This window comes from Oculina patagonica, chromosome 3, assembly GCF_052425735.1.
Source record: "Oculina patagonica isolate OP01 chromosome 3, crgOcupat, whole genome shotgun sequence".
Taxonomy (NCBI): Eukaryota; Metazoa; Cnidaria; class Anthozoa; order Scleractinia; family Oculinidae; genus Oculina; species Oculina patagonica.
This window is the reverse complement of record NC_135760.1, coordinates 12,439,616-12,457,479: the sequence shown is the minus strand read 5'-3', so window position 1 is coordinate 12,457,479 and position 17,864 is coordinate 12,439,616. Positions and strand designations below refer to the sequence as shown.

Here is a 17,864-nt window from a genome sequence, read left to right as displayed (position 1 = left end):
GCGAGCGACATCTATGGATTCTCAATTTTATAATTCAAAAATATGTCTCTGGTATTTAAGTTATGAGTTGTGTGACTACCTTCGAAATCAATCTGCTGATAATTTAAATACATACTGTCATAGATCTGATAAAACTTCAAAAACTATGAGAGAGTTCGCGGAAAAAAAACTTCACCTGCCGTGGACCGTGGAAGACATTTCATGCATGCGTAATTGACGTCATCCGGGATTGTTACCAAAACAGTACGTGGCGGTCTGTGTTTTGGACGCGATCGACTCAACCCTATTACCTAATATTTTCGTGTTGATCAGGCTAGCAGCTTTGGCAAGGGCGCTGGTATTTTGTTTTTGTCTTGTTTTTGTTTTGTTTCGAGAAATCGTGCTAAGCGAAAGTCACACTTTGTCGCAAACAAAAACGCAGCGTTTAAAAACCGCTAGAACAAACGATCCTTCTCGTTCAAACGCCGAACACGAAGTCAAACATGGACGGTGGCGGTGGAGGTGATTCGTTTGACCCGTGTGAGTGTATTTGCAGCCATGAAGGAGCAATGCGGAGGTTGATTTCTTTGGTAAGTTCGAGTGATATCTCTTAGGTTTCTCTGATTAAACAGAAAATATTTTCTGAACAAAACATTTGTATCTCTTTGTGGTTAGAGCTGCATACCGCGCGTGTATAATTTGTGTGTAAAGAATAAATTCCGGTTTCTCATTGCAGCTAAGATCCTCACAGAGTTACTGCACAGATAACCAGTGTCTGCAAGAACGTAAGTTATCACTTAGTTTTTAATGCTTAAATATTCCTGAAAACAGCGGATTATATTTTCAAGGAAGTGTCAGCCATTTTGGCCAAAGTTAATATTTAAGCCTGGTATCAAGTTTATAATTAAGGTTGAAATATCACTCGGTATAGCACTGTCTCTGTGTTTTAGACAGTTCACAAATTATTTTTTGTCATTAAAATCTTCAATTTTGGACTGTCGTATGGTGCAATATTTAGTCGAGAGTCTTGTGACATTAGTTAGTGTACTGCATGGCTGTCATGCATATTTTGTTAAAAATGCAAGTTTTCAGCAAATATCATTCCTGGTGTCTCGGTAAAATTTGCATTTTCAAGCACATAGTGATCTAAATACTACTTTCTTTCCATTGCTGAGTTTGTGTTACGATCTTCAGAAACAACCCATTCGTCATTAATAATTTATTTATTCACAAATGAGTTGGTCAAAGTGAACTGAAAAAACATATCTTAATACTCATTCCAACCTTTGTCAAATGACGATGATTTCTAAATATAAACTTACTTCCCTTTAACAAATCTTATGAAATGTATCATTTAACTGTAAAATTATTATGTAAAGCTTCTCTGTTATTTATAATTTCTGCTCTAAATTTTCAAAAAATAATAAAACATAAATTAATAAAAAAAAACAAAAGAGGGGGAGAAAAAAAAAAAAAAAAAAAAAAAAAAAAAAAAAAAAAAAAAAAAAAAAAAGGACGAACCATAAATTAAATAAATTAAAGGGAGATATAGGACTACATGTTTCCACATAAAGTTGATTCTTGCAGTTCAGATTTAACGTAAATGATCTAATAAATGCCCACTCTTGAATAAACGCCTTGTATCTAATAAATGCCTCCCCTTAAGTGTACAGTTTGTATTAGACGCCCCTCTATAATAAACGCCCCGTGTCTAATAGAAGCCCCCTCCAAGAATTTGTAAGAATCACCTCAAAAACCAAGGAAGTGCTCCATATAGTAAAATCACGTAATATAGTTAGTTTCTTGCCTGACTCGGACATCGAATAGCCCAACAACACCAACAGGTTTACCTCGATGATGATGAAAACATCAATATGGAACTATGAACGAAATTTCTAGGCTTTGCATTAGAGCAGATTAAATTAGTCTCCTACTCACCAACTCTGTTTTCTATCTTACTCCGCTAGCAAATTACGCATCCTATTTGTTTTGTTGACGTTGTTACAGTTAAATTGAAATAAACGCCTCTCTTTGATAAACGCCTCATAAACGCCTCATATCTAATAGATATAACGTCTTCCCTAGGACCCCGAAAATTTAATAGACGCCCCGGGCGTTTATTAGATAATTTACAGTATGTTCATTTTTACAAATGATGATATTTATGCTGCAGTTCCAGGGCCACAGAATACCGATACAGGGGGAGACAGTCACACGACCTTCTATATCATGATGGCTTGGATGGTTATTGCATTTGTGCTATATCTTCTCAGGTAATATCATTTAGTATTGACTTGGTAGACTTAGCATTGTCATCGCATTTTTATGATATTATTATGTCAAATTAAAAAACAAAGCATAATCAAGGGACATCATATATTTTCTCTTTACATTCAGATAATGTATGCTTGAAAACTTCGTATCAGCCAAATGCAAGGGACACATGGGGAGGGTGATATTTTCTCTGTATGATTCCGAACTAGTGAGATTTAATAAGACTTTTATATGGCTGTCGTTGTTGTTCTGTAGTGTTGCTTGCATTTTTTTTTCAGCTAGGAGTGTATTAATATCCTTCAAAAAGCCAGTGTGCATGACAAAAAAGTCAGTGACTATTGTCATTCGCAGCACATAATATTAAGCTAAGACCTATAGCAATATAGTATTCTTCTATCAGAATATCTATAGGTAAAAAAATATATACAGTGTATAAACAGGGTAACACACTGTATAAATTTTTTTGTTATGTTATAACGGAACTCCTTTAGGCAAAGTTGCATTAGTCTCTGATTAATGGACACCTGCCAGTGAACGGTGAAGCAAGGACTAATGGAGATAATTTCCATCAGGTGTCTGCAACAGATCTCTCAACTAAGTCTCACCATTTTGCCGTGAGACTCACAGTTTTCACTTAGTCTCAGGATGAGACACAGAAATCTCATAGAAAAACATTGTAGGAAGTCCTTGACTTATTGTACCTGGTTTTTGGATATTTTTGGTTTTGAGCTGATCAATCTCCCAGTTTTACCTGAAATTTCCAGATTTGTTTACCTTAATCTTCAGTTTTCAAGTGCTTTAAGATTGAGAGATCTGTTGCAAATGGAATGCTTTACACAGGTGTTCACTGTTGCCTTTTTTTGTTTCCATAAGGCCCCAAAGTATGAGGCAAGGTGCAGAGAAGCCAAGCCGCAGTGATGTAAGTTGAAAAACATAAACGTTAGAACTAGAAGGAAGCAAAATGTGCTTGACATATGTAAAACTCCCACAATGCATGCACTAGGCATACACTCCCTCAATGGGCCACAGCATCAAGGCTTGATGACACATGCAAATGGTGTAGGTTTCATATTTTGTCAAACAGTGATTATTGTCCAATTGAAGCACACAATTGCTTGAACATGCTATTAGTAATTGTAATTGGACTGAGTGGAGTACAATTTCGGGATTAATCGAGTGAGTTATGTCAAAATCAGCCAAGCACGCATCAGGAGGCTGATTTAAAATTGCGAATTGTATTAATAACAAAATGTGAGGTTATGAAGTCTTTGAGAACCTTTTAAGTGAAAAAGTCAAAAGGTAAATTAAATTGGTTGTACAAACAGTGGGAAAACAGCAAGAAAGAACCCATTATTTAAAATGGGTGTGGTGGATGGGTGAATGCCAATGGTGTAGGCGTCCAATTTCAGGTTTTCAATTTGTAGTCGCTTAAATTGGAATCCTGTAATTGGACAAAAATTACACACAAGTAAGCACTTGCAAACTAATCTAAATCAAGAATTTTGTTATAGATACGACTACAATTGATAGTATAATTTTGATTCTAGCAGTCATCTCAGTACATTATCTTTTTGCTTGTTTTCAGAGAGGCCCAGGCCCCCAGCCTCCAGCCCCTCCTGTGCATTAGACCACACCCAGCAAGATGTGGCAATGTGTAGATAGATGAATTGTTATTATAAATAATATTAGCTTAGAGCAATTTAGAAATAAATTGTATAGGTTTGTATAGCATTGGTATTATTATATGTAAACAGTTTACTTTAAACATAATCAAGGCAATCAGGACATTAAAAAGAATGGTTTTTTCTGAATTTCTTTAGGACACTTGCTTTGATGTTGGCTTATATGAAACTGTAGCTTAAAAATAAGCACAAAAACCTTAAAAGATAATCATTAGGCTTTCATGCAAATGGGTTCCGAATAGGAAGTGGTATCAATGAAGTGAATTGAACATAAACTACTGCTACCTGGGGGGGGGGTTTTTTTTTTTTTTTTTGGGGGTTTTTTTGTGGAAAGAAAAGGGGAAAAAAAGTTTTTTTTTTTTTTTTCCCCCCCTGTAATTTGGGATAAATAATTTTGGGGTTTTTTTGGGTTTTTTGGGAATAAAAAAAAAATTTTTGGGTCCTAGTTTTGCCTCCATTCATCACCCCCCCCATTTACAAGCCGGGGTACCCCCCTGGGGCTACTTGTAGTTAGCAAGCAATTAACTTAGCGCTAATCAACTACTACCAGTAGGCTTAGTTTCTATGAAACACAACTTTAAAAAAAAACTCAGTTATTTTATAGTAACAATTTACTTGATCCTTTTTGTATCTCCACCAAGGTTCTCTAGTGGGGTCATTCAAACCATAAATTTTTAGTGTTGGTTGCATCGATAATGTAAATAGGTGGTTACTTGCGTTTACTATAGCTAGGCCACAAGTTGAGCAATTTGAATAAACCATTTTTGTAGTTTTCTTAATGAAGTTGTAGCTTACCATTAGAGTTGTATATAGTGACTAACTTGACATTATCTTGGTGGTTAAAAGGTTGAGGGATTTTGCATTTATAATTATATTAAGTTAAAAAAACACATCCACTTTCCCTTTTTAAAATAGTCAGGGGGGTGGGCCCTAACAATTTACAAATTAACCACTGAGGGAAATTTATGTTAATGCAAGAGCTGAAGATAGCATAATTTAATTATTTGGGGTAAAGAGGGGGGATGATAATTTCTGTAAATATTGAGGCAAGGATCATTGGGTGGGATTATTGTATTGTAATTACTATTAGTCAGAGTACACTGCAAAAGGCATCTTTTATTTGGTGCAAATGGATAATACATAAAGTAGGCAAATAATGTTTTGGTCAACAAGAAGCTCTTCCCCACCAACCAATAATTGGTTGGAGTTTGTTGTCAAAGAAAACCGACATTTATTTATTGCCCTTCATGAAATAACATGTTTTAGTATATTTTCACTGCCGACTGGCAAGGCAGGATCAGAGACTACAGGACTGTCACTGTAGATGCATTCTATGTAATTAATTTTCAGCCAAATTACATCACTTCTGAAATACTCCAGACCTGTAATGTGAAACCGTTTTTCTCCTCCAAACAATTAAATTCTCATGTAATTTTGTTTTCTCTACTACCATTAAAATTACTGGAAAAAGAACTGCCAATAAAAACATCAGTGAACTGTGTTCATGGTGTCTTGAATCAAATAATGCCCAACCCTCCCCACCCCTCTTCTCCGTACTATATATGCTTTTCATGTGTATTTTGGTCATAATGTCAATGCTGTCGTGGATGTTGCACTACAGGCCACCATGTAGGGAGTGTGCCCGGATAACTGAGTTACTAACTCACTTCAATGACCCTGTTTCAACTCGGGTAGAAGGGCTGTGAATTGTGCATGTAAAGAAAGAAAAGAGAACTTGCATGTATTGTTCAGATTGAAGTCAAAAGAATCAACAAGCTACACTTTCATGAAAGTATTTTTTATTTCCCTTCAAGCCATCCCTAATTTATATTATAAAGTTTGGTTGTTGTATGACAGATGGCATTTCAGACAAGCAGCACCCAAAAGGAAAAACTCTTTAAACAAAATGGTGTGCAGGCAATAATTCCATGTGTTCAAAAACAAGTGACAAGTATTCTGGATTCATTTAAACATGTCAACTACCATTTAAACGGCCACATTTAGCTACATGTAAGAGAAAAGTCAGAGAGATTTAGCATAGTACAATATTTACGGTAATAAATACATAATTATAAACTGTTTTTATCAGAAAATAGGCAATTGCAATCAGTCAGGGATAATTAAACCAAATGAAGCAAATTACGAACCTCTGGTCAGTTACCTTTTTTATAAAAAAAAAAATTACCAAAGCTGTGCAGCAATGATGACAAAGGTCCTGTTTTAATTAAAACCATAGACACTCGGCAATGACAATATAACAGAAAACGAATGAAAGATAGACAAGTATGACCTCATTGGAATGTTACAACAAAATAAACAGCAAAGGGATAAATAAAAAGTGGCTGAAAAGTGAATTAGAAATAAGGAGAAAAGGAGTTGTTACAAACTAGCAAGTCTTTTAAAAAATACTGCTCAGGACATATTGAAGTTAATCAAAACTAAGTCATGGACAATACTAATAAAAATCATTAACAACTGAAAAGTTGCAGGATCAGGAACATTCAAAATAACTTTGTATCTGGTATGCAAAAATACAGTTATTTTTATTTTGTGAAAATTTGAGTAAAATAAAAACTGTCTTATGAGAAAGAGTGATTTGGGATGTCCTTAATCCTACAAATGACCGAACATCTTAAATTACAATTATCATACTGTGTCAATTGCACCAATTGACACAATTCAAACAATGTCTATCAACTTTGAAATGGTCAAGTGAGACATCAAGTTAAACTAATTCATCATGCAGTAAAACGGCCATCAACCAACACATGTAAAGCTGGGTGAGTTAACCAACTACGACATCAAACTGTGCTGCAAATTATATTATACCGAGGAAAACAATAATATATTTATTATTGTCCCACTGACACACAATTCACCAAACATTTCTTGCGTATCTGTACTTCTGAGTTAAGCTTTTCTTTTGATCGCTCTGCAGGCTCTTTCATTATTTGCAACAAAACCTTGTCATCAGTAAAATCCTGCTTATTCCCTGCTTGCAGTAAAATATTGATGGCAGCAAATGAATATTCTTGTTTAATCCATCTGGTCCAAAATCTCTGCTTGGTTGCTGTTAAGCAAATCTTGTGCTGCAGCATTGGCCTTTTGTGAAAATGTTTTTACTTCTGCCGAGGTATCCCTGAAAGAAATTTCACAAAAAGTCCATAATTAAAATTAAACACCCTCAATAACCTTTAGTCCCAAGGAAAAGAAAAGAAAGGCACTGCCTGAATTCTTGCAATTAAGGATTCAAAACATGATTGTCTTAGTAAATTACTTTGATCCTTTGTTTTTTCAAGTGCCTATGAAGTGAAAAAATGTTTTTGTTTAGTTATGAAATTTACCTCTTGAAATACGATGATTCCAAAGTTTGAAACGCGTAGGGGTAAAACTATTGATTGCATTGATTGCACAAAGTTGTGCCATTTTCACCTCAAAAATGGTCTTTGAATCGCGAGGTCAAAATACCACGTGATACTAATCTTTGACGTCACATTGGGTGCCTCAATGGCGAAAGTGAAGAAAGCAAAGAGAAAACTTGCGATAGGGTAAGATTTTGCGTTACTGGTGACCCTAACCAGCAAAGGGTTGTAAAAATTCTTCATCTCACGCGGTCAGATAAACGAATGTATCAGTTCCCGTCTGATCTGGCTGCCCAAAAATATAAATAAAATGAAGGTCGAGTTTTTCACAGGCACGATTTCAAAGATCCCTCCTCGAAGTACACATTTAAAATTACTTTATATCTTTGGACATACTTGATGGGTGATGCCCCGGCTGAGGTTGGAGGAACTCCCTGAAGACCAGTCAGGTATCCCATCAACTGTGAGATGTTTTCTTCTTCAGGAGGCAACACAGCAACCTGGCAAAACATGTGCAATTAAATTTATAATAATAATAATAATAATAATAATAATAAACATTTTTATAGCGCCTATCCAGGCCTGCTCTAGGCGCTTTACAAATACTGTATGTTAAAAAAAAAAAAAAAATCACTAAAATCACAATATAATAAAATCTATAAAAATTCGTTAAAATTAGCTGAATAAATCTTAAAAATTAAAAATGTACATTAAAAGTAATACAAAGTAAAAATCGCTAAGAGTAATAAGTTTTTTTAAAAAGATAAGTTTTGAGTTTTGATTTAAATGAACTTAAATTGTCACATGAGCGGATAAAAAGAGGTAGACTGTTCCAGAGTTCAGGCGACGAAACAGCAAAAGCTCGAGACCCATATGACTTTAGGTGGAATTTGACAGGGTTAAGGCGTGAAGAGTGTGATGATCGGAGGGTTCTTGAAGGTTGGTAGTGCGTTAACAAATAAATGAACAAATAAATACATCAAAATTTAAATTAGGAAATGAGAAGTACATGTAACGCATGGTATTTGAAAAAGATGGTAGTGAAAACTGATATGATAATGGTGATCATGTGCAAGAATGCAGCAAGGCCTCACACGAAAAATAGGTCCGCACTGCGTACATGTGTCTAGTGCTGAGCTTTATTGAGCTTTGTATTGCTCAGTCAAGGTAGCGCATTAACTAGGATTTTGTTGGAAGGAACTAGACGTGTAGAATAAATGTCAAAATACGAAGCTCCAACAGTGTAGCAGAGAAATACCCATCGGGTAGAAATAATAAATAGGTGCATAGTGATCTAGGAAGGCTATCTGGATTACACGTAGCATGTTTTGTAGCATGTACATGGAAAGTGTGTTCCCAATCCAAGGAATCAAAGCAGACAGATGACTTAGTAATGTCAACTTAACTATGGCACAAGTTCTAGCTGGACTTGACTCACCCCTCTTTTATTATCAGCATCTTTTCCTGTTCCTTTTCCAGAAATTTCATTCAGCTGTAAAAGAACAAATCAGAATAACCATGCATTCAGATCAAAACTGGCTTACAATGTACAGAAAGCTGTCAACAAGATGAATTGAAACAGTAAATTGGAATAACTAACAGTGTACAGTAACATAGGGCAAATGGTTTGAACCCAGGAGTATCAGTAGTTCCTTTAATTTAGTGTGATCGTTTGCTGGGGTGGGAGGTAGTTCTAAAAAGAACAGTTGTTGGTGACTGACGTTTCGACAACTCCCCAAGCAAAAGCACTTGACTCTAAAGATGACTTCAGCTCAGGTTGTTGAAAAGTACATGACCAAAAACACTTCTTTTCAGAACTTCTCTCACCCGAACGATCACATCAGGACCCAATGTAGATTCGAATAGGAATATAAAAAAATTGTCATAGGCACTTTAAAGTAAAGTGCCTTCCATGCCTTAGGAACATGAAACAAAGACAACAACCAAGTTTGATTTATTGATTCAGAGTCTAAGGCACTAGCCATAGGACTAACCTCAAACTTAATAGAAGGAAAGTTCAAGACTTACTTTCTTCTGTATAAGGACAGCCTGTTGAGTACAGTGCTTCAGATACTCTGAACTTTCCTTTGTTCGACTGTCTCCTTCACCAAACTGTCAAAATGAGTAACACATGGATAGATAAAGATAGATAAACTTTATTGAAACATGATAATAATTCAAGCTAAAAGCTTGTGGGGTCCTCCGAATAGTCTCCCTAACAGACTGTTTTGAGTGTAGAGATCGGCCAATTCTTTTAGGATAATTTTGTACTTTACAGTTGCAGTCTCACATGAAATGAATTTATTAATACGTTACATCTTGGTGGAAAACAAAGGTCAACAAAATTAATATTAGCTGGATAGAAACAGTCATATAAATTTATACATGCATACCAACCTTGCTGTTGTATATAGTAAAAGCAGTCTTTTCTGCAGTAAGTGCTGCTCGATAATCACTTACGCAGGCCTTTGCTCTTGCCACAAGATGGAAGCTGCAAAGAAAGAAGAACAGCTTAGACACTTATTCAGAATCATTGAAAATACAATGAATAGTACACAACTTAGGGCTCTTTCCACTTGTCAGAACTGGCTTCCACTCCGGTGGTTTTAAATTTAAAATGGGCCTTTTCCATTAGATTTTCTAACAAATCCGCCTGATACGACAGGTCAAATCTGACTAATAATGGAACTCTGTTCTTGAATACACTGGTCTGGCCAGCTAGTTCTGACAGAAGGAAAGCACCCTTTTCTATCTGCAAAATGTGTTTAGTTGACAATTTGTTGAATAATTAAACAATTATCCTGCAAGATTGAGCAGGATTACGATAATTATTATCCTGCTCAATTTCACAGGATGATTGTTAAATTAATACCTCATAGCTGTGTGAACACTTTCTGGACCATGGTACCTGGAAAACAACAACAGAAAACAATTTCAGTATCAACTGATCAATTCTCCTTAGTGATTCTACTGTTGCTTATAAGGTTAGTTAGGAGAATTGGGTGGTATATCAAGACATTGATTGTATTTGTAATTCTCGACAGCAATTTGCCTAGTCAAAGTGCATGGTTATTGTTAAGAAATATTAATTATGATGATCAGTATCCAACTCATCTAAACTTACTTTAGTTGTACATCCAAAGCCTTTTCCAGAAACTTTTCAGATATCTTGAACTCCCTCTGCCCATGGAGGATGAGGCCGATGTTGCTCTGGTGATGCAGAATAACAAAACAGGATTTAATACCTCTTATCATCTCTCAAGTAATAAGAACCTACTGGTACTTTACTTTCTTTCTATCACAAAACAAAACAGTGGAAAAAATATTGTATGCAGCTATTGGCTATTAATAGTAAGTTATTTACATCAAAAGTTGCCATGTCAGGATGTCCTTCTCCATACACCACCAGAGCCAGATATCTTGCACGGTACATGAGCTTTAATGCGACGGACGCCAAGCCTGCATTGTGGCAGTAGAGTGCAAGGTGAACCTGTTAGGTAAACAACAGATGATTGAAATTAAACTGGTATACAGATGTTCTTTAAAGGAGAAGTTCACTCCAGAATGGCCATGTATTTTCTTTACGCCAATAAAAAGTTTATACAAAGATATGTTATTCACCAAAATTTCAGCCTCCAACGTGCGCTATAACCCTACGAAATCTTTCCCAAAACTCGACAACTGAACGCCGCCATCTTGGAGCTGGTAATGTATGCGTGACGTCAAAGAGCTCAGCCTGAAGTTTGGCGGGAAATTTTAAATACTCAAAACTCCTTGTTTTTTTCGTAGTGGCTTTTGTTTGTCAAAACGCCTGTTTGTGCATTTCCATTTTGCTCAAACAGAGCTCCAAGAAATACAGAAAACAAGGAGTTTAGACTATTAAAATTTCCCGCCAAACTTCAGGCTGAGCTCTTTGACGTCTCCTTTAAAGAAAATAGTAACCATTTTAAAAGATGTCAGTTATTTTTCCGATTGCAGGCTATTTATCTTTAATAACTACAGAGTGAAAATTCTAGTAGAATTCTAGTCATTGTGTGCAGACTAGGAGTTAAGTCTGCTCGAAGCCGACTGGCTGACAATCGATAATGAGCACTCTGGGCATGATAAAAAAAAAAAAACGGACTTGGTCCCAGATTCCATGTTCTTGGTGATGACCAAAAAAACAAGGAAAGTTCTTGGACAAGATTGTCTCCCAGTATGAAATTAATCATACACAAAAGAATCTAGCACAGTGGGCTCTTGAGAGGAGGAATTCAAAGCAAGCTGAAAGAGTTTTTTTTTAATGACAAAACAGAGATGGATAGCCTATGTGGAACAGCATATGTGGAACATTTTTCTCTTACATAGGCAATGATTGTATCTGGATGATCCACACCAAAGACTCTCTCGCAGACTATCACAGCCTTTCTCTGATAGCTCACAGCCTGCAATATCAAACAGATTTATTACAAATTTCTTCACTTTAAATAGTATAACACACACAAATCAAGCGTGTCACATGGATCATAATGCCATTCTTACCTGCACTGCGTCTTCTGCTAAGTAATGGAGTCTTGCAATCGCCCTGTGATTAAAATTTTTCACTTTAAGTAAATATTATTATTATCTGGCATCACAGGCATGCAATGCATGCAGAGAGTTAGATGCTCTTAATTAAAATAAATTTTGTTGAAAGAAATGTCAATATTTTCTTTTCTTTCATCTGTATGACTTCTGTTTGATGACTTCTCCTGAGGTTTATAAAATAATAAGCACAATTTATGAATACCTGTAGCATGTAGCAATGTCTGCATGTAAAGGACCATAGACTTGATGGAAAAGATTTAGAGATTCTACCATGAGTTCATGGGCCTCTCCAAGAAGACCTGGATTAAACAAGAAAATAAAAATATGCAAAATTTTATGATTATGTGGCTACTAGTACAAAGATATGTTTAACACAATTTTAAATCCACAAAGGTATTGTCTATCATATTTTGTCTTTCTTTATAAATAATTATGTGATTAATTACAACAACTGTCTGATTATTGTACCAACCTCCTTGAAGGCGACCTTGAGCAGCCTCAAATATGGCTGATGCATCATATGCCTGGAGGAACAATTTACACTTGTTATTAGATGTTACTCTGTGTTTGCCAGTTAAACAGTAATACCACACAGAAGTTGACAAAGAAAGAGGAAATGTCTCAAATAAAAAGCTGAGTGCATTATTAACTGACCTTAGGGTTGGTGTGTTTCACTATTGGAAACAGATTCATTATATCATCCTCTGTGAATGTTGGGTGTTTCCTGCTCTCAAAATCGTATTCCCGCAATAAGATCTGGACACCTTAATGAAAAATAAAAAGAAAAGGGAAATATTCAGAGAACACATAATGTTTAACCTTAAATGAACATCAATGTTAATTTTAAAATAAATTTCCATTTTGGAGTAAGGGACCCAAGTCAGTAATTATCAGTTGATACACACCCCGTCCCCCTTTGACTCACCCCTGCCACACCCACTCTCCCAGTTATAGAACCAAGCATAATTGAAAATGGAATTGCTGTGGTTACTTCTTAACCATTATGAGTATGTTTTACAAAGTAAAGCTATCAAGTCAGCATGTTCAATTACCTGTTTTTAAACTGAGTGCCCTGAGCAAGGAAATTCTGTGAATTCGATATTTCAGAAAAACTTCATCACTGTTTTTGCTGCAATTGAATAAAATGCTCAAGAGTAAGAAAATGTCTTTAATGTATAACAATTTAACTGTAATAAAACAATGCCAAGAATATCACACATATACACATACCAGTCCAGTTTAAATCCAAAGTGTTTTTCTGCATCATCAGCAATTAACTTCCACAACTCCTCTGGCGTCAAAGTTGCCCAGGCAACAGTGGAGGCTAAACAAGTAACATGCAAGAACAACAAAAGTCAGATAAGCAAAAATGCACCACAAACTTGATCAGTTTTCATTTTCAAATATCTAACCTCCATTTCCTGTCTTTAGTGGTTTCCTTTTACTCTTTTTCTTCTTATTTATGGCCTTGAAAAAAACAATGAGCAGATAATGAACAACTGTATCCTTGGGGAACTTATTATATGATTAAATCCTAAATGAGAAAAACAATGTAACTTTAATGACCTCAAACTGGTTGGTACAGGTCAGCCTGGTTATATTGATAATTTCTTTTTTTCTTTGTTTGTTTGTTTGCTCATAACAATAAAATGCTTTTTAATGATTTAGTTGACAATCAAACTTCACAAAATTTCACATCAACATCTACAAAGTTTGTTCAAGCCATTGTTTTTTTGTCTGATGTTAACACAATACTAACCCACATACTGTCTAAGGTTGATAACTGTGGATGAATGTTATTACATACCTCTTCAGCAGGGAGATGGGGCTGAGGACTGGGGTATACACTCTGAAAACAAAATGACACAGTGCTGCTCAAGGTATGTGTTGTTATCAACTTTTCATTGCATTTTCAATATATTTACTTGTACTTTAAGATAAAACGTCTTAAAAAATATTGGCAACACTTACCAGAAAGCAGTTCAAAAAGTGACTGACAGCAACGGAAAGTGTCCTCAAATTTGCTTGAGAAAAAAAATTCAATTTTATTTTTTGTCTGCTATAATAACATAGTTATAGTTAACAAATTGGCTATAAGATAACAAAGAACAGAACTTTAAAAACTTTGTGTGAGATCTATGCTTCCAAGAAAAACTTTCATCATTTTTCAGTCCATATTTACAACATTCTGTTATAGAGCTTTAACTGCTATCTGGCTTTTGAAGGCATCACCACTCACCACTCTGCATGTGGAGTTTAAATAACTGCTTGACAGTTCTTATAATCATTTCCATCACCGCAATTTTCTGCAACAAAGATTCAACCCACAAGTGATCAATATCAAGACACGGACCAATTAATTTTAATAACAAATGACAGGAGTAGAAAGGAACCTCGCAGAAATCAATAATAGTCTTTGCAATAAAGGAAAAAGACAATAATTTAATTTACAATTACTAGCTTTTTTTCAGTTAAATGTCCTTGACATCAGCTCTAATCATTTATAAACAAAGCACCAATAAGCAACACTTACATGTACATGTTCTAGATCTGCCCGCAGAGCTAAAATTGCTGCAACTTTTCCCAAGTACCTCATATTGATTCCCCTGCAAAGGGACAGAACATTCCATAAAAAAATTTCAAACACCATGGAGGGACAATTCACTGGAAACAATGACAGACAGCCCTTTGTAAGCAGTAAGATGGCTGGTATGCTGCACTAGATCTCAAGAAGGTTATTACAGTTACTCAATCCACTAAGAAGGAAATGAAATGGGGCAAGTCACATCCAAAGAGAAAGAGAAAGTGAGGTATACAAAAATGAGGAAACCTTGAACAAGCTGGCAGGAGTTCCCGGGGGGGGGGGGGTACTCCCTATAATGGCCTATACGGGGAGGCTCCGCCCCGAAAGGGGTACCTTTTTCAGGCTCCAGGTATATAAAAGGGTAGGGATTTCACAAGTTTAGGTATATGAAAGGGTAGGGAAATCTGCCATAATGCTATTTTAAAAGGCCTTTATATCATATATTTCGAGCAGACGCAACTTTTGGCTGTATCGTTTTAATTTATTAAGCGCTACATAAAAATAACAAGAAAACTTCCCGTTTTAGGTAAATGTGATGTCGTGTAGGTATATGAAAGGGGTGCCTTTTTGCAATAAAAGGTATACAAAAGGGGTACCTTTTTCTATCAAAATGGTATATAAAAGGGTAAGGGGTTGGAACTCCGGGCGGAGCCTCCCCGTACAAAACTTTTTCGAGTACCCCCCGGGCAGGAGCTGTGACAGCTGAGATGAAGTTGGAATAAATTAAACGTCACATCCAGGAGAGCGAGGGGAGACCCAGTGTGCTGGGATCCAGAACCAGCAACCAGGGTCACTGGCTTGGGTTCTTGGGCAAGACACTGTCTAACTTTCACAGTGCCTCTCTCCACCCAGATGTATAATGGGTACCAGCAATTTAATGATGCTGGGGGTAGCCCTGTGACAGAATAGTATATCGTCCAGGGGAAGAAGAAACATACATCTAGTCACATCAGTTTTTTTAGTCGCATCGGTTTTTTTAATGGGAGCATGTCTCCTTTTGCAAGACCCCCACTATGTAGATGTAGATCATGCTGCCAGGGTAATCTTCAGCCTGATGAGCTACTAGACTTAAACAGACTAAACCTTTACCAGGACAGAGGTAGTAGAATGAATTGACAGAGATGTATGTTTCAGGATATTGCCCATACCTTTGTAGGATAGTCATTACATACCTACTGTGCATAATGTCTGTTAACTGTGAGCCATCTAGTGGTGTCTGTGATAAACTTATGAAATCCTCCACCTGCCAAGATTTAAAGTTGCTTAGTTATACTGCAAGAATGTCAGATGAGTGTTTGTCACAGGTAAATACAAATCAACATTGTGCAAAGAAATCCACTGCCAATTATGAGGGGTCCTTCTTAACTACCAATTTGTTGCTAAGAAAGATTTTTGACCGTCTAAAACTGAAAGGGGGTTTAGAGAAGAATTAAAATCAGTGTCAACAGATAAAGAATGTCCATGTGCTTAATGCTTTGTATGGTTTTTTCGACTTTTTTTGCTTGTTTACAAGCAAAAAAGAGGAGAATAGCGTTTAGTGGACTCAAATCTGAACCGGAAGGGATCGCATTCTTGTTAACTCTCAAGGGAATACATTCCGCTGTGGGTGATCAAAGCGCGTGACTTGTAAGTGTCACTCTATAGTTGTGCTTCAGCACTTCCGTTCTTGTAGAAAAAACGTGACTTGTCAAATTTACAAACATTATATAAGAATCAAAAACGTGAGTAGCCCAAATCTTACGTCACATAACCAATTAAGAATGTAAGCGGTTCAACGCTCAAAGGCAGTGAAGTTTAGAACGATTAAGAACGCAATTTTTACTAGTACAAGTCTTTAGGCGCTAATATTAATTTAACCTAAAACGATTAACAACGCAAATTTGTACTCGTACAAGTCTTTCACACACTAAAACGTTGCCAATAGTTAACCAAAGGGAACTCATTTCGTGACAATTGATTATTTCTGCTGAGTTGCACAATTGTGCTTCAGCACTTCCGTTCTTGTAGAAAAAACGTGACTTGTCAAATTTACAAACATTATATAAGAATCAAAAACGTGAGTAGCCCAAATCTTACGTCACATAACCAATTAAGAATGTAAGCGGTTCAGCGCTCGAAGACAGTGAAGTTTAAAACGATTAAGAACGCAATTTTTACTAGTACAAGTCTTTAGGCGCTAATATTAATTTAACCTAAAACGATTAACAACGCAAATTTGTACTCGTACAAGTCTTTCACACACTAAAACGTTGCTAATGGTTAACCAAAGGGATCTTATTTCGTGACAATTGATTATTTCTGCTGAGTTGCACAATTTTAGAATTGCAACATCATCTAGCGAAGCGCACTATTACTAAAAATAGATTTCGCCACATTATACCCCCCCCTCCCCCCCTCTGCGTGAGTCGGACAACAATTTTAGTTTGGGCAAAGGCTTTGTATGGAGGGGACCGACACAATGTGAGGCCGAGATTCTCGAAAGGCTCGAAAAATGATAGATTCCAAACATTTTTGCTTTAGTAAGTGAAAACAGATTGAAGGTATCCAAAAAATGGCCCAATATTGAATTTATTAGTCGAAGATCCGGCAATAACACCTTGATTCCCAGTGCAAAATTATTCAGGCTGCCGAAAAATTTAAGCGGCGGATAGCGAATTACTATCGAATTATATAATTGCGAAGGATTGCTTTATTTAGGCACCGGAAAGATCGTCGGTTGCAAGAAATTCAGAATTCTTCCCGAATTTGACGGCACTGATCGCCGGTCATCCGATCTGTTTCGACACATGAATATAGATAGAGGGCGAAAATATTATGCTATTCAAACGCCTTTCTAATGGAATTGACGGCGGGTTTGATTTTAATAAAGCTGTTATTTATCCCCATTACTATTACAGACTGCAGCTACAGCTGCTGAGCTCGATCAGTGTATATTAAATAGTATTTGCCGCGACAATTGTGTAACGAAATTGACCTCTTAAAATATTCGGGTCAGGCAAGGGGACCGATCGGACGAGCGTTTCTTTGTGTAATTTTGTGGTGGCATAAATCTGGGTTAGCTCTGTTGTGTTGGAAAATGTGCCACTAAGAACAGTGTAAACGTTTTGCATTTCTCATAAAAATAAATGTTTTCTTTCAGCAAATCCGATCCCGGCAGCAAATCGGGCCTTTATAATCCATTCAATAACTGAGAGTAAAACATTTTACACATTTATTGAATAATCGCTCTGTTTGACAAACCTTTTATTTCAAACCGCGGTTTGAGCTTTCTACGTTGCACAGGTAAGGCTTTCTCTCGAAATCCGAGCCAATCTGGCCATGGTTTTGTGAAACAATCGCTAAATATGCCTCCAAAGTGCCCGCCAACCATACATTGCTCTTATACAGAGAGCGGTTTGTTTGTTTCAATTTTGACTC

The 17,864-nt window shown here is 36.3% G+C and overlaps 2 protein-coding genes across 3 annotated transcripts in view; one reads left to right on the top strand and one right to left on the bottom strand.

The window, feature by feature from the left end:
- The first annotated feature begins 205 nt into the window (after window positions 1-205).
- On the top strand, window positions 206-4,207 carry LOC144645652 (small integral membrane protein 14-like). The gene is made up of 5 exons (XM_078505207.1): window positions 206-569; window positions 716-764; window positions 2,153-2,252; window positions 3,127-3,172; window positions 3,839-4,207. Exons 1-5 carry the CDS (start codon window positions 483-485, stop codon window positions 3,878-3,880), a joined length of 324 nt encoding a protein of 107 aa, XP_078361333.1. The 5' UTR covers window positions 206-482; the 3' UTR covers window positions 3,881-4,207.
- Window positions 4,208-5,717: 1,510 nt separating this feature from the next.
- Window positions 5,718-17,864, bottom strand: part of LOC144646635 (clustered mitochondria protein homolog) — a 28,171-nt gene continuing 16,024 nt past the window's right edge. For both annotated transcript variants that reach the window (XM_078506291.1, XM_078506292.1), the window contains exons 30-50: window positions 15,620-15,690; window positions 14,397-14,469; window positions 14,103-14,169; window positions 13,835-13,887; window positions 13,671-13,712; window positions 13,276-13,330; window positions 13,094-13,187; window positions 12,916-12,992; window positions 12,518-12,627; window positions 12,336-12,387; window positions 12,066-12,162; window positions 11,819-11,861; window positions 11,641-11,721; window positions 10,662-10,787; window positions 10,422-10,507; window positions 10,170-10,205; window positions 9,695-9,788; window positions 9,326-9,409; window positions 8,736-8,789; window positions 7,694-7,797; window positions 5,718-7,074 (exon numbers count right to left, since the gene is read on the bottom strand). In XM_078506291.1, coding sequence (XP_078362417.1) covers window positions 6,972-7,074; window positions 7,694-7,797; window positions 8,736-8,789; window positions 9,326-9,409; window positions 9,695-9,788; window positions 10,170-10,205; window positions 10,422-10,507; window positions 10,662-10,787; window positions 11,641-11,721; window positions 11,819-11,861; window positions 12,066-12,162; window positions 12,336-12,387; window positions 12,518-12,627; window positions 12,916-12,992; window positions 13,094-13,187; window positions 13,276-13,330; window positions 13,671-13,712; window positions 13,835-13,887; window positions 14,103-14,169; window positions 14,397-14,469; window positions 15,620-15,690 — 1,602 coding nt within the window. In that variant the 3' untranslated portion in view covers window positions 5,718-6,971. The remainder of the gene's footprint in view (window positions 7,075-7,693; window positions 7,798-8,735; window positions 8,790-9,325; window positions 9,410-9,694; window positions 9,789-10,169; window positions 10,206-10,421; window positions 10,508-10,661; window positions 10,788-11,640; window positions 11,722-11,818; window positions 11,862-12,065; window positions 12,163-12,335; window positions 12,388-12,517; window positions 12,628-12,915; window positions 12,993-13,093; window positions 13,188-13,275; window positions 13,331-13,670; window positions 13,713-13,834; window positions 13,888-14,102; window positions 14,170-14,396; window positions 14,470-15,619; window positions 15,691-17,864) is intronic.

Excerpts from the sequence above, each read along its gene's own strand:
- LOC144645652 (XM_078505207.1), top strand. The coding sequence starts at position 483 with ATGGACGGTGGCGGTGGAGGTGATTCGTTTGACCCGTGTGAGTGTATT. Across the intron at positions 2,253-3,126 it reads TTTGTGCTATATCTTCTCAG|GCCCCAAAGTATGAGGCAAG; the intron begins GTAATATCATTT and ends TGTTTCCATAAG. Across the intron at positions 3,173-3,838 it reads AGAAGCCAAGCCGCAGTGAT|AGAGGCCCAGGCCCCCAGCC; the intron begins GTAAGTTGAAAA and ends GCTTGTTTTCAG.